Genomic DNA, 22,793 nt, shown 5'->3' with positions numbered 1-22,793 from the left:
TTTAAAAATGGGCAAACGATTTGAATAGACATTTCTCCAAAGAAAACATGCAAGGGCCAAGAACAAGAAAAAACCCTAGGGAAATACCACTTCACACCCACTAGGATGGCTAAAATGAAAAAGACCGGTATTAACGGGTATGAGTGAGGATGTGGATAAATTGGAACCCTTTTACATTGTGAATAGCATTATCAAATGGTGCAGCCAACTTGGAGAAAGGTTTGGCAATGCTTCAAAACATTAAATATATAGTGATCTTGTGACTGGGTAATCCCGCTGCTATCTGTACACTCAAGATTTTTTTAAAAAAATTTTTTTCAATTAAAACAAAAAAGATGTCCACACAAAAACTTGTACAGGACTGTTCACAGCAGTATTATTCCTAATAGCCGACACCTAACAGGCACTGGAGGTGCAGTGATGGGCAGAGCTGCCTCCCATCATGGCCAAAGAGTGGAAACAACCCAAATGTCCATCCACTGATGAATAATACGTATCATATCCACCCAATGCAAAGTTATTCAGCAATAAAAAGGAACGAAGGGCCGATGCATTCTATAATATGGATGAACCCTGAAAATATTATGCTCAGTGAAAGAAGCTGGACAGGAAAGGCCACATTGCATGACTCCATTTAAAAGAAATGTCCCACACAGGCACGTCCATAGGGACAGAAAGTGGATTAGCGCTTGCCAGGGGCTGGGCAAGGGGTGATAAGGGGTGACTGCGAACGGTTGCTGGATTTCTTTTTGGGGTGAGGAAAACGGTCCAAAGTCAGATAGCGGTGGTAGTTGCACAAGCTTGGGGATATACTGAAAAACCCTGAATTGTACACTTTGAAGTGGGTCGATTTTCCAGTATACGAATTATATTTTAATAAAGCTGTTATTTAAAAACATATACAGGGGCGCCTGGGTGGCTCAGTCGGTAAAGCGTCCGACTTCGGCTCAGGTCATGATGGCGTGGTTCGTGAGTTCTGTGCTGACAGCTCGGAGCCTGGAGCCAGCCTGGGATTCTGTGTCTCCCTCTCTCTCTCTCTCTCTCTCTCTCTCTCTCTGTACCGCCCCTACTCACACTCTGTCTCTCTCTCTCAAAAATAAACATTAAAAAATGTTTTTAAACATATACAAAGCAAAAACTGTAGAAAACGCATGGAGGAGTAGACATGGAAGCGTCTCTCCGTCCTGAACAGATATTTGAAAAAGGAAGAAAATAATCATGCTTCTCAGAAGCCGTATGTTGCAAACATATATTGCAAACAATGAGTACATCTTTACAAGGGTCACCCATCCACTCCTTTTTTAAATAAGCTTATTTAATTATGTTTTAGTAATCTCTATACCCAACATGGGGCAGGATCTCACGACTCTGAGATCAAGAGTTGCCCGCTCTTCTGACTGAGCCAGCCAGTGCCCCTCATCCCCTCCTTTATTCAACAGATTTATATTGAGTACCAATCATGTGTGCAGTATCATTCAAAGCCCTGGGGACACAGCTGTGGGGGAAGGGGGGGGAGGAGGGAGGGTATCTGCCTTGGTGTCACTTCCGTTCTAGAGGCAACGTAATCTTTATAAACATTTCTGAAAATTCACTTAGGCAGTGAAGGAAATCTCAATAAACCCCAAAAGAATTAGTACAGACAAGCCCCATTTTTTATCACCACAACTGAACACATTAGGCATAAATAATCAAAGTAGAAATAAAATCCTCCAACCGCTTAGAAACTAACGCTTTCTCATAAACAACCTTCTGTTCAGAGAGAACATTAAGACCCCATTGCAGAGCACTCGAAAAACAAATTAATGTAGAAAACATACACATGCATGTCCCTGGGAGGCCGATTTCTTCAAGTAAAGTTGGAGCCAAAGTAGGGGGAGCTCCTCGTGATCACTGCTGTTATTTAACATTTTCCTGGAAGGAGTGATCAATACAATTCCACAAGAGAACAAAATAAGAAGTACCATTGCTCACAGACAGTGTCAGATTGCCAATGATCGGAGAGATGAATTCCCATTGCCATGGAGCCCGGAGTGATAGGGACACTGTCATCATGCCTTGTCGGTGGGGACACAGATTGATGCGAGGGCGCCCCAGCTTCGGCTCAACACTCCCACTTCTGGAAAGTTTCCTGTAGAGACACACAAGCATTTAGGTGGGCCCTTTGCAAGGGCCTGAAAACAACTCGGCATCGTTGACTAACAGCCACACAGGGAGCCAGGAAGAGAAGCAGGTCTATAAATCTATTGTTCTCCAGTGGGGGGCGATCTTGCGCCCCAGGGGACATTTGATAACACCTGGAAACCCGTATTATTTTCGTTCAGTGGAGGACGTGGTCATGGCAGCTTGGTGGCTGGAGGCCAGGGATGCTGGGCGGGGCGCCGGACTGCCCCCAACGAGTCCTGATTCAACCCCGAATACCAATAGTGTCACACTTGAGAAACCCTGGTATAAAGTCCCCACAAGGAATAGTTCAACTTTTTCAAAAGTTCAGAATCGCATTTCTACCATGACCCCGTATTTTTTCTAACTATGTTTACGCTGGTACACACACAGAGAAAATACTGGAAAATGCACCCCAAACCGCTCTGTCGTTCAGCAAACATTGGGCACCCCAGGGTCCCGGGCACCACTCCGTCCTATGGGCTTGGCACACATCAGGGGCCCTGCCTTCGTGGGAACCCTGGGGATTCTGGGGAGGCGCCCAGGAGATCGGAATTTTCTACTTTCCAGGCTTTTGAGGTTTTGACTTTTTTTTTTAACCAAGAACTTTATATTACTTTGTAAATTAAGAAAACAGCAAATACCATAGCAGCCAACAAGCACACAGATGCCGAGGAAAGTCAGGCAGGGGGAGTCGCAGGGTTCAAGCAGCAGGGGGGCTGGGCAGGTGCAGGGACTCTCCCCACCCCATGCTCTTCCTCCTGGGGTGACCGAGACACCCACAGTCCAGGAGAAACGAAGGCGGGACAACGCCACAGGGAGAAGCCCGCAGGTGGCCTCGCGCACCTTTACCCACTTCGGCATCGTCCTGTGGCGGCACCATGATAGACGACACCGCCGCCCCAGTGAGTTACACTCTCAGACCGGCCCTCGTCCCCTTTGTCCTAAATTCAAGCCTTCTTATCCTTCAACAGCTACTCTTCCACCCACCCTCGTGGTTCAAGCGCTATTCGAGGTGGTTAACAGCCCGCATGTGTGTCTGCGGCACCTTTCTCTAGGGAACCTTCTTGCAGATTCCAAGACCAAAGAAAACACAGGTATGGCCACAGTCGTGTCCCTTCACCCCAAGGAGACAGAACTAAACCGCCGAGGGAAGGTGAAATGGGTCTTTGGACACAAATGGAGGCCTCTGCGCTCTCCTGCCCCCTAGTGGGCACCCAAGGCCTCCCTCTGAACTGGCTTCAGGCCACCAGGATTCCATCCAGAAACGACAGAACAGTTATGGAAGGTGTTTTTGCATATTCTATTCTTGAGTTGTCCCTACAAGTAGAACAGATGGAAGCATTATTGACGCCCACTCTATAGATAAAGAAACTGAGGCTTAGAGAGAATTTAATCTTCTATGGGCCCCCGCTCATCAGTTAACAGAGGACTCCTCGTTACTGCCCAAGTCCTTTTAATAAAGCCAAAATGAATTTTTAGCTGGATGTCCAATCCTAGAAACCAGCATGGATTTTTCCTCATTGACTTGAAAAATACTTATGAGGGCCTCCTAAGGGCCGAGTACTACTTAGCAGGTCCGGGGTGTCATCTCCCAGGATAAGGCGTGTCGTCCCAGAAGTAAGTGACCGAGATGCCCAGGCCTGCGCCCTGTGTTGGGAAGCACAGAAGGTGAGATTGGTTTCAGCTTCTCGCTTCATTGCAGCCTCAGGTGTGTTCAGGTCCAGTGGTAGCCGGCGTGTACCAGGAGCTCTCCACTGTCTTCACACCACATGGCAGCGGTGGGGGGAGTGGGGGGAGGCTCCAAGAGGCTGCCTTCTAGACCATTTATCTTAATACTTTCCTCAAAGCCATTATAAGTCTTTTTTTCTCAAAGTAATATACACAAATAATTTTAAAAATCATCATAATAAAACAGCTTGCATAAGGTGCCTGGGTGGCTCAGTTTGGTTAAGCTTCCGACTTCAGCTCAGGTCACCATCTCACAGTTCATGGGTTCAAAGCCCTCATTGGACTCTGTGCTGACAGCTCGGAGACTGGCACCTGCTTCGGGTTCTGTGTCTCCCTCTCTCTCTGCCCCTCCCCTGCTCACGCTCTCTCTTTCAAAAATAAATAAACACTAAAATTTCTTTTTATGAAAAAAGAAACCTGCCCTTGGCTCTGGACAGAGACACTATCTCTAACTTCTGGGATTGTTCACTCCAGAAATATCCTTGAAAAACTCCAGACAAAGACAGTCAATGCCTGTGGTGTACTAACTTCAGGCAAGAGACGCGTGAAGAATTCTCTCTCAACAATGAAAAAGGCCCACCTAATGATTAAGCGAAAACAATAGAAGAATGCAAATGTGGCAGTGTATAAAGTTCCCACGCTCTGGGCCATTCTCCACCTGTCCTAACCAAGCCAGGGCTGGATCCCGGACAATTGGGCTGCCTCTACTCCCCAGAGCCCAGTGAAATGTTCATTCAGACCAGCCAGTCCTAAACCTGCTTAGCCATTCTTCCCAATGAAATAAAGGCTCTTGCCTACACTTCTGCCTCACGGCCTCTGCCTCTTGACCAACCTGGTGCTTCTCCGTGCCTCCACGTGGCACGCCATGTCTCCTTCCTCTCGGGAACTGTGAGTAACACTATCTGCCTGGAGTCGGGGGTCTCCTGACCCCTTGGCCTCATCATACCTCAACAATAGTCAAACCTACATTCCAACATTGCATCTCTTACTATCTGATAGGCAAAAGCTTGACAACCCACCCTGTTCGCGAGGCCACGGGAAACCAAGTGCTCTTACCTGTGGCTGGAGGGAATGCGAAATGGTTAAGCATTAATGGAGAGAAACTGGGTCATGTCTGACAGCACTACATATGCATTTACTTTGTGACCCTAAGCCAATTCTACTTCTAGGAATCTACCCAGAATATAAACCTTCCACAATAAAAAATACATAGGCAGATTACTAGTTATGGCATTGTTTGTAATTACAAAATATTGGAAAGATGCTGAATACCTGTACGTAGGCAATTTGTTGAATCGACTACAGAATACGCATACAGGTAGTGGTGTGATCTCTATGAAGCGATATAAAATGATTTCCAGGGACGCCTGGCTGGCTCAGTCAGTAGAGCATGAGACTCTTGATCTCAGAGTTGTAAGTTCGAGACTCATGTTGGGTGTAGAGATTACTTGAGAATAAAATCTTTAAAAAGAAATTAAATACATACATACATACATAGAATAAATTCCAGATGGGTTGTTTAGTGAATAAAGAGCAAAGTAGAAAAGTATATAATACTTTTTCTGTAAGAAAAGAATAATAAGAAAATAAACATTCATCTGGTTGGTTCTGCAAAAAGGAATCTAGAAACAATGGTTCAGAAACTACAGAGATGAGGAGCACCTGGGTGGCTTAGTCAGTTGAGCATCAGATTCTTGATTTCAGCTCAGGTCATGATCTCACAGCTTGTGGGATCGAGCTCCACGTCAGGCTCTGTGTTGACAGCGTGGAGCCTGCTTGAAATGCTCTCTCTCTCTCTCTCTCTCTCTCTCTCTGTTCTTTGCCCCTCCCCCCTTGACATGCATGCTTTCTCTCTAAAGAAATAAACTTCAAAAAAAAAAAAAAAACTACGATTAGTTTCCTACAAGAAATAGATAAGAACAAAATGGAAGGGGCAGAAGTGTTCAATGACACTTCTCTAAATATAAATTTTTGTATAGTTTTGACTTTTATATACTTAAAATATCAACAAGGTTTGGGAAGAACTCTAAAACACAATCACAAACAATGAACCTGTGTTTCAAACGAGCAGCACTGGAACTATTTTCTGTGTATCATAGGATTAGTAGATGAGTGACTATATTAAAGGGGTTAGGAGACGGGGTGCCTGGGTGGCTTAGTCGGTTAAGCGTCCGACTTTTCGCTTAGGTCATGATCTCACGGTTCGTGGGTTCGAGCCCCGCGTCGGGCTCTGTGCTGACTGCCAGCTCAGAGCCTGGAGCCTGTTTCAGAGTCTGTGTCTCCCTCTCTCTCTGACCCTCCCCTACTTACGCTGTCTCTCTCTCCTAGAAATAAATAAAACATTAAAAAAAAATTAAAAAAAAAAAAGGGGGTTAGGAGCCAGACTTCTCACTGTCGAGGGAGAGAGTTGAAATATGGGACTGAAGAAAGCTAGGGAGAGCCCAATGTTGGCGGATGGAGTTGGAAGTCTCAGTAATGAACTTGTGGTCTTCCATGCATAAACACAGACATAGATACAGGACTCTGTGCATATGTGTGTATGTGCAAGTGCGTGTGTGTGATTCCAGTTCTGTCCACTGAACAGAATAATGGAATTCAAGAATCACCATTTTTTAAATAAAATATCTTCATTTATTTCTAAGAGAGAGAGAGTGAGCAGGGGAGGGTCAGAGAGAGAGGGAGATACAGACTCTGAAACAGGCTCCAGGCTCTGAGCTGGCAGTCAGCACAGAGCCCGACGTGGGGCTCGAACCCACGAACCGCGAGATCATGACCTAAGCGAAAGTCGGACGCTTAACCGACTAAGCCACCCAGGCACCCCAAGAATCACCATTTTGCAATCATTACGAATCACAATTGCTTCAAGCAAAGTCTAGAGTGAATTCAGAGAAAGACCCACACCAAGCATTTTGCCTTCTTCCTAGCTAACGGCCATGATTTTGAGCAACATTAGACTGTTTAAACTAGAGCATGTAATAATAATTTGATTGAAAAAAAGTTAAAAAACAAATTAAAGGGGATAAAAAAGAGAGAGCTCTCAAAATGAGAAGAAAACGTATTGTCGAGTGAACGTGTGAATGGGGAGCGCATGAATGAATGGACAGGGCAGTGAGTGGAAATGGATGGAGGCTCCGCCTCCGCCCGAGCCTTTTCATCTCCAGCCCCTCCGCCCCCTAGGCCCCGCCCACAGGCGAGGAGGCGCAGGGTGGCTCTTTTTAAGGCTGACCACACCCTGGCGGCCAGACTGGCCAAAGTGCATTCTCTTCCCCCTTCTCAGGCTGCTTCCTTCTCTGCTGGAGCCCCACTTTCCTCCATTCCTGGCAGAAAGGGCGCCACCGCATGCCAGGGAGCCAGCGCCAGGATGGCGACCAGGTGGCCCAGAGCTAGCCCCAGGCCTGTGCCCGGCAGCCCAGGCGACTTATCCGTGAGCACTTGCCTGCCTTGGGTCTCTGTTCCCTCATCTGCCTCTTAGGCAATTTGGCCAAATCAGTGGTTCTCAACTGGGGCCACCCATTAAAATCAGCTGGGGACCTCTTAAATATTCCAGGGCCCAGACAGGACCCCAGACCAACGATGCTGGCCTCTTCAGAGGGGTGCACCCAGGCTTCCTGGGTGATCCCAGCCAGTGCACAGTATGAGAGCCTGTGAGCTACGGTGTCCTCCTGCTGCCCTGTCCATTTGTCCTGTCTTCTGTCCCTGGAGAGTTAAATGAGTTAAATGAAACGTGAGAGTCATGCCCGGACCTGTGGGCCCCCTCAACACCCCTCTGGGGCAGCAGCCCTTTCTGGAACTTTGCCCAGCCCCACCCACCCTTCATCCAACCTTCTGCTCCAGCCCTTGCCTCCTCCATTTTTAAAGTTTGAAATCAAGGGATCTGGGATCACCGCCAACGGCGGAGTCTCCCAGGTATGGGCTGGGGTCTTCCTGCTTACCTGTCACTCATTCACAGGGTGGGAGGAGATAGGGGAGAGAGAACTGGGGAGGACGAGGAGCCTGTTCAACCCAACTTGTCATATCCCTGATGCCATAACTGCTACCCTTTTCCAGGGAGAGCTAACGCTGCCTGGGTCCAGCTGGGTGCTGGTGGCCGAGCCTTCCAGGGGCGCATTCCCTTGGGTGACCACTATTAACCTGCGGGTGTTACCTGATGGACATAGCCTGAGGGAGGAGGGAGCCTTGAGCTTCACGCAGTCTTACTTTGTCTATAAAAACGTCAACCCCCTCCCCCACCTCGCCAGACCAGTGGCAGAACACGCTCCTTGCACTGCAGATGGACGCACTGAGGCTTTTGGGGGTGCCTATGTTGTTGGGGGCTCGGGCATACATGCCAGAGGGGACACGGATCTGAGGAATCACGGCCGAACCCCAAGGGGAGATGAAGGAGAAGCTGGCAGGTGAGTCTGGAAGGCTTGTTTCCCATGTGGTCTTCATGGGTCTGGGAGGGGCCTGTGGCCCCTGAGGCGCTGGCTCTGCCGCTGGTGAGGTCAGGAGCAGAGCAAGCCGAGCACGGGTCCCTTTGGAGGAGGCAAGCATCGATAGCTGTGATGAAGGAGAACAGCAGCCAGTAATTCGTTACTGGCCGTCACTTCTTCTTTGGTCCTTGCAACTTTTCGACGCAGAGGCTATTCATCCCATTTTGCAGATCAGAAAATTAAAGCTCAGAGAGGTGAAGTAACTCGTCTAATGAGTCACCGCTGCTGCGTCAGAGGAAAACTTCAGACCCAAATCTGCGTGACTTCACAGGGGATGCTTTCTGACCTCCGGTCCAGGGTATCTTAATCTGACAGACTCACCAGCGCTGGAGGGCTTCCCGAGAGAGGGGCTCACTCTGTGGCTCAGAGTGCAGGGCAAAGTCTGCAAATCCCCATGTCCTGGCGGGGAGGCTGGGAGGCACTGGGCCATGTGGAGAGAATGCTTTCAGAGTCCAAAGCAAGGCTGGCTTCTTGGGTCTGTGACCACAGCAGCTGCGGGGGACCTCCACACTTGGGATTAAGTGCTCTGTGGTCACTGGCTGGACATCTCTTGGAGTCTGTTTTCTAAGTGAAGTCAGCGGAGACAATGGAACAGGTGCTGGCGGGTTGGGGAGCTGGGAGCTTGGCTCCCGGGTGCGAGGTCCCACTCCTCCCCAGCCCCCAGCGCATAACCTCCACCAGACTCCTGGTTCCATTGTCACGTTCGGTCTCTGGAAGGGACTCCAGCAAGAGTCGGAGTTGAGGCAGGCGAGGCAGGGGCATGTCCTGAGGGCCACAGGCAGGTGAGAGATGGGAACCTCTCACCCACCCCCATCCAGGTGCAGATACGTGCAGGCAGGGAGGCTGCAAGTGCTTGGGGGCCGCCCATCTGCCGTGGGTCGGGGGGCTGGGGGTGGGGGTGACGCTTTGCGTATCTTCCTTCTGCTCTGGGCTCTGCCGATGGGGCTGGCCCTGCTCACATCCAGGTCCTGCCATTTACTCACGGAGCAAGCTCAAGCAAGTGACTTCACCCTTCAGCATCAAATGTCTTGCCTGGAAATGGGAATAATGTCAACACCCCCAAAGGATTTTTTTGAGGACAGGGAGTCTTCCCCACCCCCCAAAATGCAAATCTGATTATGACGACCTTGGACTGAGAACTATCTAATGGCTTGGTGTTGTTCTAGAATGAAAAACAAAACCTTTCACTTAGACCAGTGCTGTCCAATAAAAGTATGATGTAAGCCACACATATAATTAAAAATTTCCTAGCACCCATTTTAAAAAGACAGGGAAAATTAATTTTAATATATTTACTTCACTCGACATGCCAAAATTATCCTTTCAACGTAGAACCAATACTAAAAAGTAAATATTTTACTTCTCCTGTCTTTGAAATTATATATTATATACATATGTTTAATGTTTATGTATTTATTTTTGAGAGAGAAAGAGAGAATGAGCAGGGAGGGGCAGAGAGAGGACACAGAGAATCCCAAGAAGGCTCCACAGCTGTCCGTGCAGAGCCCGATGCAGGGCTTGAACTCACAAACTGTGAGATCATGACCTGAGCCGAGTCAGACGCTCAACCGACTGAGCCACCCAGGTGCCCCTATTTTATGTATTTTTATGAAATGAGTGTATCTCATTTCACAGGACTTAGCGGCTACCGAGTTGGATGGTCTGGGCTGCACGTCCACAGTCGCCCAATCTGGCCGCTGGCTGCCCCACCTCACACTGCCCTCCGCCTGGCAGCCCTGCTGGATTGCCTGTCTGGCCTCAAAAGCACCCCTCCATCCACATACAGGTTCCTTCTGCTGTTTCCAACCCTGGAAAGCCCTTCTTCCTCTTTTCCCTTTGGACCTAGTTAAGCTTACTCCTCCTTCAGATGTCAGCGCAAATGCCCTGCCTTCAGGGAGACCTCCCTTGACCCTTGGCCATCCTTCAATGCTGTGTACCTGACCCTCACAACTGAAATTTCACATTGACTTGAGGCCGCTTGATCAAGGTCTTTCTCTCCTGCTAGTTTGTAAACTCCAGGGCGGAGACCACTCCGGTTCCGCAGTGAGGGTTTTAATCACTTCCCCAGGGCGAAGCACCGTGCTTGGTGCGGGTAGGGACAGATACCGTTAGAATGGAGACGGCCTGGCGCCTGGAAAGTACCCTTCCCTCCTTTCTCTTCCCCTCTGGTTGAGAAAACGCCTGAGAAAGGGACTCTCTAACTGTAGAGCTCTGGTAGAGAATTGGGGACACGAAGCACTCAGTGCCGAAAATATTTAAGTTGGGGACTTGGGTTGAGCACATAGATTACATTTCTTCCCCAGATTACATACCACTTAAAAATAGCATCTCGGCTCCTTTTCGTGATTTGGGCCGTGATTAAGGAAAATTACTCTTCAAGTCTGAACATAATTACTGCCCTTCTCATGACTTGGCTTCTCCCTTGAGGAGGAGGAGGCAGAACTGCGGAGCAGGAAGTGGAGAGAGGGCATCACTGTCCCTGTTTCACTGGCACACCTGGCAGAAGGCCACACGCGGAGGTGCTGCTGGGCAGTGCTTCCTTTTCCTAATTCTTTCCCAGGTGAATAGAAACAAGGCTCCGGTCCACAGCTGCCAACTGACCCAGGTGAGGCCAAACCCGAGGACACCTGTCTGGGTGAGGGCTCAGCCCCTAAACCATGTTGTAATGCCAAACTCCATTTGGGTTCTTCCACCTTTGGTCAATCTACTCATTCTTAAGGACGGTTAAGTTTGGAGACTCGACACCACTGTCCCCCCCAAAAAGATGGTGGTAGAACTCAGGGCCCGTCACCCTGAAGTCCTGGGGAAGGGGGTACAGTAGGAGCCACACAAAATGATTTGCACCGCTGCACAACGGCTTCTGAACCCCAGGGCTAAACATTTCCTTCAAGCTTTCCAAATAACCAACAAGTTCAAACACCTACCATGGATTGCTCAAGGGTGACACATTTAAATATTCACTGCATATTTTAAATCGTAACCCGGCTTCAAACTGCAAGCTTCTTGGGTAGTAAAATGGGGCATACACCCCAGGGCCTGCCCAGCACCCCAAAAAAAGCCTCAGATAATTTGCAGCTTATATATACCAATAAAAGCTCCATGTCTCCTTATTTTCTTGGCATTACCTATGCTGTAATAACCTGACAACTGAAAGCTTTAAATTAGGTATTTTGTTTCTTTTACAAATGAATTTGGGGGTGGTCTAGAGCTGGTGCTTCAAGTCAGAATTCAGAGCCCCAAGGAAAATGACTTCACTGAAGTAGAACTGAACAGAGGAGAGCGGAGTTCTTAAAATCTACTAGAAGTGAGTTGCTGTGAACTGGGTAGATTAAGCCAGAGCAAGTGAAGATCAGAAAGGTACCAAACACACTGCTCGGAAAGGTAGGGTTTCCAAGTTTCTAAACGCAGGCTGGGCTCTAAGTGGGCAAAATCAACGTTCTGTGAATCTCATCATTTCCCTTTTGCATTTCTAATGTGAAAATAAAATTTAAGATCCTGAAAATTCTGGCTCCAGGAGAGCCAAACATGGCAACTAGGTCATTCTCAATCTGGGGCTTCTACAGATTTGCAACCCTAAATTCATAAATCCTTTATAATGGCCTGATTGATAACTAATGCCCAAATTTAAGACTCTGTTCAATGCATATGGCCCCTTCCGCCTCTCCAAACCTGGCTGGCTAACAGTAGGTGGCATGGTCCCTGGGAAGGAAAATACTAACCCACCCTTATTTGCTTAGCAAGTTAGCCTTTGTAATCTCACGAAACAGAACAGTTTTGCATTTTTACAGATTTATCAGATTCAAAATACAGATCTCAAGTTTTTATTTCAGAAGAAAAATCTCATTTCCCTGGGCATTATTGTTTCTTCTGAGCTTTAAAAATAACTTTAACAATTCTCATTGGTGTCTCGGCTAACAGTATACTCTTTGTAAAAGAATTAGCAGGATGATCATATTTTCTAGACTTTTTTTTTTAATGCCCTGGCCTAAAGTTTTCTCTTCAGCAGTATCAATTTGAGACTATAGTCCGCTCAGGAACCTACAACAGAGACCAAAGAAAAGAAAGAAACTTCTCAACTGCTTAGTTTACCATGAATAGACAGAGTAATCAATCAGAAATAGCCTGAGTTTAGAAACCAAGATGCTGGCCACGAAGAATTTTTCCTCTTAATAATTTCACATGCTATTTATAAACCACTATAAAAATCTCTTTTGCATATTAAGGGCAAAGACATTCTAAGACTATGGGACTTTCAGGAAATAAAGCTCAATTTTAATGAAAATGGAAGTTCCAAATTGGTAGAAGACACACATCCCTGACAGAAGCCTGCTTACAACAGCCACGCTGCAAACCTGACCTATTAGAAAATCCCAGAAACGAACACAGTCTGGGTGCATGTACTGGCTTGCTAACTTCGTGTACTTTGGAAAGTCGTTCCCTTGTCTCGAACTTCCCTGGGCCGGGATAAAATTTCAAAGTGCTTTGACAAATAGAGCCATTTAAAAATTGTGCAGTAGGATACTTGCTTTATAAAGAGAAGTTTAGCTTGTAGAGTTGTACGTCAATCTTGATCAGGCATAGGTATGTATTACTAAGGTTCGGTCAGGACAAATGGCCAGGGTGTGTTCATGTGAACTACAAAAGGGTGGGGGGGCGGGGGAGAGGGTAAGCTCATAAAGCTGGAAAAGCGACCCCCTTGGCACACTGGTTCGACCAGTGCTCCATGTTTTTAAAATCTGATCTTTAAATAATCTCTACACCCAACACGGGGCTTGAACTCATAACCCCGAGATCGAGTTGCAAGCTCCAGATTATGCCCATCAGGCACCACCGCCACCCTTGGCGCTCCATTTTTAAAAGCATGTCGTATCATCATTTCCTATTTACATTTTTAAACTTGCCTATAAAATGGCATGACTTACAGGACTTGAGTAACTAAAACTTTTTTAACATAAAACTTGTAGAACGGCCAAGGCACAGCCCACATCACTGAACTCTTATTAAACAGATGGTAAGAACAAAGTTGGCACCCTTACCAACAACTAGCTCCAGATAGGCTGTCATTCCATCCCACACTGAGCTCCTCCTACCACACTATCTGGAATCCTTCTGGGTCAACCCTCCCAAACTTCTAGTTAAGAACTGCTAGCACTTTGGAAGCACTGGGGTGCCATTTGACCTCATTTACCCACAGAACACACACAGCACGTGGCCACTTCTTTTTCTCAGCCATTACTCCTGGACTATAAAGTCACCCCATATCCTCATGGAACTGAGCTATAAAATACTGGAGCTCCTTCTGGGCAAGCATGTCTTGTCTTCCCCAGCACAGAAAATTGGCCACTGTGGGAGGTCTCATCTCCCCCAAATTCTCAATACTTCAGCTTTGATGAAAGGCGGGGGACACGCCAACACTATACAAACACCCAACTGTCCAGAGAGCACTGTTTTATTAAAGTGTGAGAACAGATGTAACATTCTATTCATAGAAATGAGTGGAGTGCCCAAGGCCTGAATCTGCAATTGGCTTAGTACCCATGACCACTTCGGTGGGAGCACCTCAGCTGGGAGGAAGTCACAGGTCTTTATTATTTTTTTTAATGTTTTATTTATTTCTAGGAGAGAGACAGCGTGAGCAGGGGAGGGTCAGAGAGAGAGGGAGTCACAGACTGAAACAGGCTCCAGGCTCTGAGCTGGCAGTCAGCACAGAGCCCGACGCGGGGCCTGAACCCACGAACCACGAGATCATGACCCAAGCTAAAGTCGGACGCTTAACCGACTAAGCCACCCAGGCGCCCCGTCACAGGTCTTTAAAAGACCACACAGCCCCTAACGTGAGCCATTTCCATGTAGTGCTGTCAGTGCCACAGGATTCTGGAGGATGACAAGGGGTCAATCCCCAACTGCCACTTCCCTAAGGTATTGCCCATTTGTTTTGAATAATAAGGAAAATTTGTGGGGCGCTTGGGTGGCTTGGTCAGTTCAGGGTCTTTTGATTTCAGCTCAGGTCAATGAGCTCACGGTTTGTAATGAGCTCACGGTTTGTGAGATCGAGCCCCTGGTCAGACCCCACAATGACAGTGCAGAGCCTGCTTGGGATTCTCCCTCCCTCCCTCCCACTCTCTGCCCCTTCCCAGCTTGCAAGTGCACACACACTCTCTCACAAAATAAACTTCTAAAAAAATAAGGAAAATTTGGATAGGAACTCGGGATTAGGCTGTTAATGGTCCCAAATCACCCTTCGTGGGAAAGTGAAGATTTTCTGTTGTTTTTAGGTGAAATGTGGTAGAATGTGGTTAAAAAAAAAAAAAAAGAAGCCAGTTGGGAGGAAAGCTTACACTATGCTAATGGCAGAACCTAGTGTTGCCTCATAGTTTCAGTAACTCAACGAGGGCAGCAACTGAATTGTCACCAGGATGAGCAAATTCAATATACATTCCAATAAGCTTTAGTTCCTACCCCAAGAAATTAGAGACTTACTTCCTGTAACACATGTGAATAGTCTTAAGGATGAAGATTAAGAGGGGCACCTGAGTGGCTCAGTTGGTTAAGCATCCGACTTCGGCTCAGGTCATGATCTCACTGTTCGTGGGTTCGAGTCCCGCATCGGGCTCTGTGCTGACCATCAGCTCAAGAGCCTGGAGCCTGCTTCAGATTCTGTGTCTCCCTCTCTCCCTTACCCTCCCTGCTCATACTCTCTCAGAAATAAATAAAACATTAAAAATTAAAAAAAAAAAAAAAAAAGATGAAGATTAAGAGTGAACATCTTGGAGCTTCAAGAGTTAACTTCCATTATAATTTATCCTTCATGCAGAGATTGCAAAAACGAACTTCTGAGGAAAATATAATTCCGCTGACCTTTACGCCAACTTAATGTCATTTTAAGATTTTGTAGTTGTTGAAGTGAATCAGGAACTAGGATACTATCTTAAAAAGTTCCAGAACACATCTGGGTTAAAACAAAGACGGAACGATCTAGAATTCTTAGTCGTTCACAACCCACGTTCACTTACAATGAGGGGACTGCTAACTCCAAGCAGCACCTCCCTTCGACCCCTCAGCGCAGAAATCTTTCCTGCACAGCTCACAGGACTGACCGACCCCACCCAGAGAAGGTGGTGCTATTTCGCTCACTGACCTTCCCACGGCATCAGAACAGCACCTGGCGCGCTAGGCCTCAGGGATGCACACAAGGAACTCAGGGCTAAGGCTTAAATTCCCACTAGGGGACGGGGGGGGGCGGGGGGGGGGAGTCCACTGCTGATACGGGTGAATTTTATGCACGTACGGGTCCATTTCTACTTTCAACAACTTCCCTTTTGAAGGGCAAACACCCAACATTTTATGGTACTCCTACCAAGAGTAGAACAAGGCCAAAATGGAGCAGCCCCACCAGTGCGACACTCCTGCTTGAACCGGGGAAGGATGTGCTGACCACGAGCCAGGAGTATGGCTCTTCTCACCCAGCAGTTCCCTTCCAGGAAGGGCGTGAATTTGTAAGAAGCGCACAGGTACGAAAGGAGCGGCTCCCTGGCTGACACCCGAATGAAAATCATGTAGAGATAAAAACAAGTGATCGCAGAGAAAACATACACTTGGGCTCTGCTGCTAGCTTTTAAAGGACTACAATTCAGACCCTAAATTTGGCACTCTCAGGAAACCATACCTTTTACATGTGCCAGTTGTTAAAGGAGGGTGAACTTGATTACATACGGTGCTTTTATTATCTGTTTTATTAGCTGCTACCTACACCAAGACCCTTTCCCACGCTTCCTTTAAATTTAAATTTTATTAAGAAATGGCATACATACAAAAGCACAGAAACATACACTTTAAAAAAGAAACCACCCACCCAGCTCTCGCAACAGAGCGCAGTCAGCAGTTCCTCTGAAGGCTGCTCCGTGCCCTCCGCCGCCACAGGTTAACGGTGAATTTCACGTTAATCATTTCCTTGCTTTTCTTTCATTTACCATAGGTTTAACTTAACTGCTCGGTTTTGACCTTCACAGAAATGGAACCATGGCGCATGTATATTCTTCTGTAACTTGCTTTTCCGACCACCGAGATTCATCTGTGTTCACACGTGTAGCTGTAGTTCAAGGAGGATTTCTGTGTGATCCCACGGAATTGGTAGGAAGATGCCATGGTATTTATCCAGTGGATGGAAGGACACTTGGGGTCTTCCCAGTTTATTTTGGTTTTCCTTCTCTTCCTGTTACAAACAATGCTGTTATGACATTTTCACATTCATGTCCTGACACATGTGTAAGAGTTTCTCTAGGGTATGTATCTAGGAGTGGAATAGCCACAAGAGAAGTTAGGCCACGGACCCTTATGCCAAACTATTTCCTAAAGCTGTTTTTCCGAAACATTCTTATATCTGTCGACGACTGAGCTACTTGGAAGGGCTGAGGGGAAGAAATAGATCAAGGACTCTCAAACTGCATTTTTAAAGTAGGAAATTAAAAAGTCTGATACAACAATGAAAAGCACATTTACGTCTCTGCTTTGGTTTACTTGAAATATACTCTGAAAAACAACATGTTTAAAACTTAAGGGTGGTGGTCTAGCTCTCAAATGTTTCTAAATATAAGAGTGAAAACAGCAAGATTCAAAACATATTGGTGTACTATCATATATAAAAAAGGTCTATACATATATGCTTACAACTCCCACCTCCCTCCAGCAAAAGTAACTGTTAACAGTGCTCCTGAAAAGGAAGACCAGAAGGACAGGAGGGGGTGGGGAAGAGATCACTTAACACTTCTACTGTTGTTTTCTGAACCACGAACAAGCATTACAATTGTAATACAAAATTTTTAAAAAGTAGTCCCCTGGGGTTCTTTCATAAACTAAAAAAAAAATCAATCTGAACTGAAACTTGAAAATCAGCCCTGAACGAAGTTGCATCCTACAGAAAATACAGACAATTCTCAAGTGTTTTCCTTTTGTTTCATGCACTTTAGAATAATGTTTAAAAATATTCACACAGCCAACCTAAAATGCATTTTTTAGAAGCACGGAATGGACACTCATAAAACTCCCACCCTAAATTGTTCCGCTGAAACATCTCTCTAGAAACTTTAATCAGAAGGTGGCCGACATCCTGTACGTAAGAGTTGGCCTCTGAGACACTTAACTATATACTGGGGAAAGCAGACAGACTGCCTGCAGGTGTGATGGTGTAAAGAGAGGAGATAAATATCTAAGCCGAAATAGGACTGTTTATTACAACCTCAAGAAGGCAAGAAATGGGTTTTAATCCAAAATGAAAAATACAGCTGACCCTTGAACAACACGCATTTGAACTGCATGGGTCCACTTATAAGGGTTTTTTTACAGCACAGTACTGTAAATGTATTCTCTTATGATTTTCTCAACACGTGTCCTTGAGCTTACCTTACTGGAAGCATACGATACACAATATGCATACCACATGTGTGTTCATCAACTACATTGTAGTTAAGGCTTCTGGTCAACAGCAGGCTATTAGCAGTTCTGGGGGAAGTCCAGTATGTGTGTGGATTTGACCGCACAGGAGGTGGGGGTGGTTGGCATGCCAAACCTCCCGCATTGTTCCAGGGTCAACTGTAAATATATTGTGATCTATTTGAAGAAAACATGTTAACAAAAAGGGAGGTGACGCATAGTCTTTCCACATGGAAGCTAAGAGGCCGCCAGAGCAGCAGACCCATCACGTGCTCCTCTGGAGACGCACTATGGAAAGCAAGCCACCAGACCAGAACTACAGTTGAGGACTCGGCCAATTAAAAGTTAATCCAATTTATTCTCGTTAGTGAACTTGTTTGAGATCTTAACTTTTAGAAATACATGCAGAAATATTTACAGATTAAATGGTGTGTCTTAGACTTGCTTGAAAATAAAAGGAGGGACGGGATACATACACACATGCACATACATATATAAAATTAAGACTGGCCCTTGAGTCTTTAATAGAGGCTGATTATACTGTTCTACTTTTACGTAGGTCTTAAATTTTCCAAAATAAAAAGTTAACAAAACTTGATTGCTCTGATCCAATTCCAGTCTTACCAAGTAATCTTCTGAGTAATAAAATCTGATCCCCTTAAAGGCTCTTCACAGAGAAAATACACACTGACCGACTGACAACTGCTTGGCCCTAAAGGCAGAAATGCATATTTCTTAAATTCAATAAGCACATAGCCTCTATATTTGATTCTTATGAATTTAAGTAGGAATAATTTCCTCTTGAGCCTGCTAAATTCTGGGTGTTGAGGGCTACTGAACTTCTAGATCTCCAATGAAACCAGACATTAGTCATGGACACCGTAAGGGGCCAGGCCTCTCTCCCAAATCCTACCTACCTCCCATTGTGATCAATACATCAAAATGCCCATAGAATCATGAAGATGACGACGACTTCTCACGAACTCATTTACTGCACCTCATTAAATTAACTTAGCTATGGATTCCAGAAGAGGCAAGAACAAACCTGGCATTTTAATCCCTTAGTAATTTAGTACCTTAATACTTCAGTAAACTGTGTTTTCGGTTTCTCCAGATGGGTTTTCCAGATACGGAGCAACAGAATAGGAGGAACTAGCACTTGCGCTCTCACAACCACAAGCCTGTCAAACTCCACCACCAGTGCTTGGGAGGGACTGCTTTTGTATTAGACTGCTCTGCATCTTATCTTAATCCTGACAAAGTCAGAGATACCCAACCCATTCGTGTGGGCCTTCTGGGCCTCCACAATCAGCCAGTGAGCCAGGAATGCCCTGTGCCCCTGGCATGATCTCACACCAAGCACCTCTGAGGTGGCAGCTTCATCACTTCCCACAGCTCGGTGGAGGGTATTTTAGGAAATTCTGTGACAGTTCACTATGCCTATGAGAGTGGACACAGTGGCAGAAAAGTGAGGGACTGGACCAAAAGGCAGAGAGAGAGACCTAGGTTCCACATGCCAGCTCTCTGCCAACATGAAGCCATATGACCTTGCGTAAGTTATTTAACCCAGTTACCCGGTTTCTCTACCTTATAAACTTGACAGCAATATTTGAAAACTATAAACCACAAACAATTGCTATGATATATGTAGCTGGATAATACTTTTACACAGTTGACAAAGCTGGCTATAGAAACATGCTGCCAAACTAGCTGGGGGTGGGGGGAACGACCTGTTTAAGCCTGTTTTTAAAAAATAAATCCTTATTATGTGTACTACACAGCCCATACACAGAAATGAATACGTCTGTAATCTGACAAGACCAGGTTAAAAGAAACCTTGACACAGGATTTAAAACAAAGACCAAAAGCTAGTTAAAAGTTCTTGAATGCTCTTCTACATCATTATTTCATAACTAGAAGAAGAGAGTGCTCATCAGAAGGCTATTTTGAATTTTCTACTACTAAAGGGATCTCTCAGGGATGTAAAAATATATTCTAGTTCACTGTACATCTTTGCTATTAAAAGCAAAATTCAAATGTATTCATAACCACCCAAAATTGAAGCACCATTATTTAAAACATTTAAACTGCAGAAATGCTATAAAAATTAGTCTTTAACAGAACAGTCAGATAAAACTGTACACCAACACTTCTAGTAACAGTGCACCTCATATTTAAAACAGGGGACTAGTTCAGAGTCAATAGTTTTATTAGAAAAGATTAATACTAAAACTTTTCAATGACAGAGACAATCAAATTTGTAACAGAAAGTCAGAGATACTTTATTTTCACTTCTAAATCCAAAGGCTAGAATATAGCAGAGTTGTAAAAATGTAATCCCACTTAAGTCTGATTCACACAAATACTAACGTTTAATCCTGTTTTCAAAGTCCAAGAATGAAAACTTGCAATTAAACACTGAGCAAGCCACATGTTTAGGGAATATTTCTTAAAAAGTCTTAAAGAAAACAATATGATACAGGACCTAAGTTCTCAGTGGCATATATACGCTATTAACACATGTTCTGAAATCTGGTAGGTCACGTCAGTCCTGCATTTTTAATAAAAAAACAAAACAAAACAGAACTAACTGAGCTTTCTACTTTTCTATGCCACTATAGTTTTCTTTCACCTCATTTTAATGGCGATCTTCATGTTATGCCGTTTTCACGTTTCTTGCAGAAATCTTCGAACAGCAGTCCTACAATGCAAAAGTTGGGGAAAAAAGATAATTAGACAACATGTAAAAGGCAAATGTTTATGACTAAGTTGTTGGCCCAGTCACTAACTGCTACTTAATATATGGACATGGAACATCTGTATTCTCTGTAAGTTACCAAGGCATCAGCGTGGTCTTAAAGCCTTGTGCCTGCGTGTGCTGGCCTATGTGTGAATGGCTCACACACGTAACACTACACTGCTGTCCTAGAAGAAGAAAGCCATTGACAAACCAACTACTTGGTACTCCCTTTCAGTAGACATCTTTCATCCCAAGCCACTAGCCCAAAGAATGAACAGTTTATAGGTTTTAAGAACTCATAAAACCTAACTTTTAATAGTTCTTTAAAAACCCAAATTCATTCTACATGATTCATCAACTCTTTGTATTTCACACATTGAAGGTGTCTGTCTCTGCTATCCACTGCTGCCTGAAACGTCTCAGCCAGTGACTATTCCTATGGACCTATGGCTGCCTGCAAATTCTCCTACACCGTAGGAAATATTAAACACATACCTCTTAAAGACTTGAGAATTGCATTGAATGTAACAAGGCGAATAATGTGAAGTGTTTATTGTATTTAAAATTCTTTAAAGATATCTAATTCTGGGCACCACTGCATCCCTACATACAGTTGAAAAAAAATTCCATTCTGTTAACATTTGATTTAGAAGGTTTCACGCAATACACAAAAAACCCCTCTGTGCTTCTTGTAAAGAACAAAAAAGATACACAACAGTTAAGCGTAAAGATCACAGGCAATAGCATTCAAACATGGATGTGGGTAGAGAAAGGAGTACCTGGCATGAGTACCTGCTTAGTTTGACTGAATCCTTGATTTTTAATTTGGCTTTTCATGGGCCGCTCACAACACCAACGCTGTGTGAGGTATGGTAGTCAGCTGCAATAATTCATAAACCCTACACTTCCATCAATCCAATGCTACTGGCTCTCGAGTTACAGAACAAACTGCATTAGAATGCAAGGCAATAAAGCAAAAAACTAGAAACATCCTTGACAAAGAAATACTAGCAGTTTAATTAAAACAAAGTAGTCCAACATGTGCCTCAGAAATATTTAAGTTGTTAAAGCATATGTCTCTGCCAATGTACCAACACAAGATGGACTTAATACCAAAAAGAAAAAAAAAACAGTTCAACCTTTTTATTAAAAAAAAGAAAAAAAAAAAGAAATGACAGCAAAATCCCTAAAAAAAAGGATAATTAACTTTTCAATGGCGACTACATTACAAACGTGGGCAATAAGTTCCAAAGAGGCACACTAATGGGGGCACGAGTCTGCTACAAAATAGCTGAGACAAAACAATGTACCTCAAAATGTTTTGCAGGACTACACTGTCTTTTCCTTCAGAAGATGCTTTTGTATGTCTTCTTACTCGGCTTAGCTCCGTCTTCGTCTGTGCATACTTACGCTGCACTGCCAAACAGTAACAAAAAGCCCTAATCAAAGTGAGAAACAATACACTTACCTCTGTCTGATCTGAGGTCTTATCAGATCAGTTTTAATTGGACTGAGTGTCACCTTCAGATTTAATGTCTTCACTGGTCCCATTGACCTCATTCTTAGTATCACTTTCCTTTGATTCAGTGTTTGTGTCTTCACTCTGTTTTTCTCGACTACTGGACTTCACACTACTTTTTTTATCATCAGATCCCCTCTTTTCTGCCATAAAAGAAGACATTGATCGTGGATTTTAAAGTAAAATACAGTAATACATACATGACATTTTGAAAAGTGCAACAATTGAGAGATGAAAAGACAATTATTTCCCACAGACTGCAAGTAACACAGTTTGGTGAATCTATCAAAGGGATAAAAATCTGAGAGGACCATATGGGGAATTAAGAGAAAGCAAAAGGTAAAAGAGTAGGCAAATTCTCTCAAACTGGTGATAATCTACTAAGTATGGGTAACTCCAAATCACTGCAGGATCTAAGATTTAAGTAAATTTCATCTGGAGTGAGGAACATCAAAAAGCAATGGGAAGGGTATGAACGGTAGCACACAAGAACTGTGTTCACACAAAGTTAAGTTACTAAAGTAAAAACAGTAACTGCCAAAAGTAAAAACAGTCGAACATATTTAATAGGCATGTTTCTCCAACTATAGACTTTGTAATGCAAAACACTACTTACATATGTGTAAATTTGAATACCTAAGAGGAACAAGCCCAATGAAAGAAAGTGGATCTTAGATCTCAATCCAAGTACTGAACTTTGGTGCTTTGCTAAGAAAAGTAATACATATGCCATCTCATAGTT

General features: G+C 44.7%; 2 protein-coding genes across 7 annotated transcripts in view; one reads left to right on the top strand and one right to left on the bottom strand.

Moving 5' to 3' along the window:
* Positions 1-3,041: 3,041 nt before the first annotated feature.
* ANKRD40CL (ANKRD40 C-terminal like) lies at positions 3,042-12,682 on the top strand. The gene is given in 6 exon segments (XM_039227801.1): positions 3,042-3,065; positions 3,866-3,941; positions 8,241-8,285; positions 11,585-11,688; positions 11,691-11,744; positions 12,587-12,682. Coding segments are annotated over 6 exon segments (399 nt in total).
* A 3,455-nt stretch (positions 12,683-16,137) lies between these two features.
* The window catches only part of LUC7L3 (LUC7 like 3 pre-mRNA splicing factor), a 31,767-nt gene continuing 25,111 nt past the window's right edge, over positions 16,138-22,793 (bottom strand). For 3 of the 6 annotated variants that reach the window (XM_039227699.1, XM_039227703.1, XM_039227704.1), the window contains exons 10-11: positions 22,054-22,194; positions 16,138-21,948 (exon numbers count right to left, since the gene is read on the bottom strand). In XM_039227699.1, the coding sequence (XP_039083630.1) occupies positions 21,758-21,948; positions 22,054-22,194 (332 nt within the window). In that variant the 3' untranslated portion in view covers positions 16,138-21,757. Of the gene's footprint in view, positions 21,949-22,000; positions 22,195-22,793 lie in introns of all 6 variants that reach the window. The other 3 variants (XM_039227700.1, XM_039227702.1, XM_039227701.1) reach the window with 3 other exon arrangements.

Source organism: Hyaena hyaena, unplaced genomic scaffold, assembly GCF_003009895.1.
Source record: "Hyaena hyaena isolate Hyena2069 unplaced genomic scaffold, ASM300989v1 scaffold_29, whole genome shotgun sequence".
In the NCBI taxonomy this organism is placed as follows: Eukaryota; Metazoa; Chordata; class Mammalia; order Carnivora; family Hyaenidae; genus Hyaena; species Hyaena hyaena.
The sequence above is the reverse complement of the archived record's forward strand: the minus strand, read 5'-3'. Positions and strand labels throughout refer to the sequence as shown.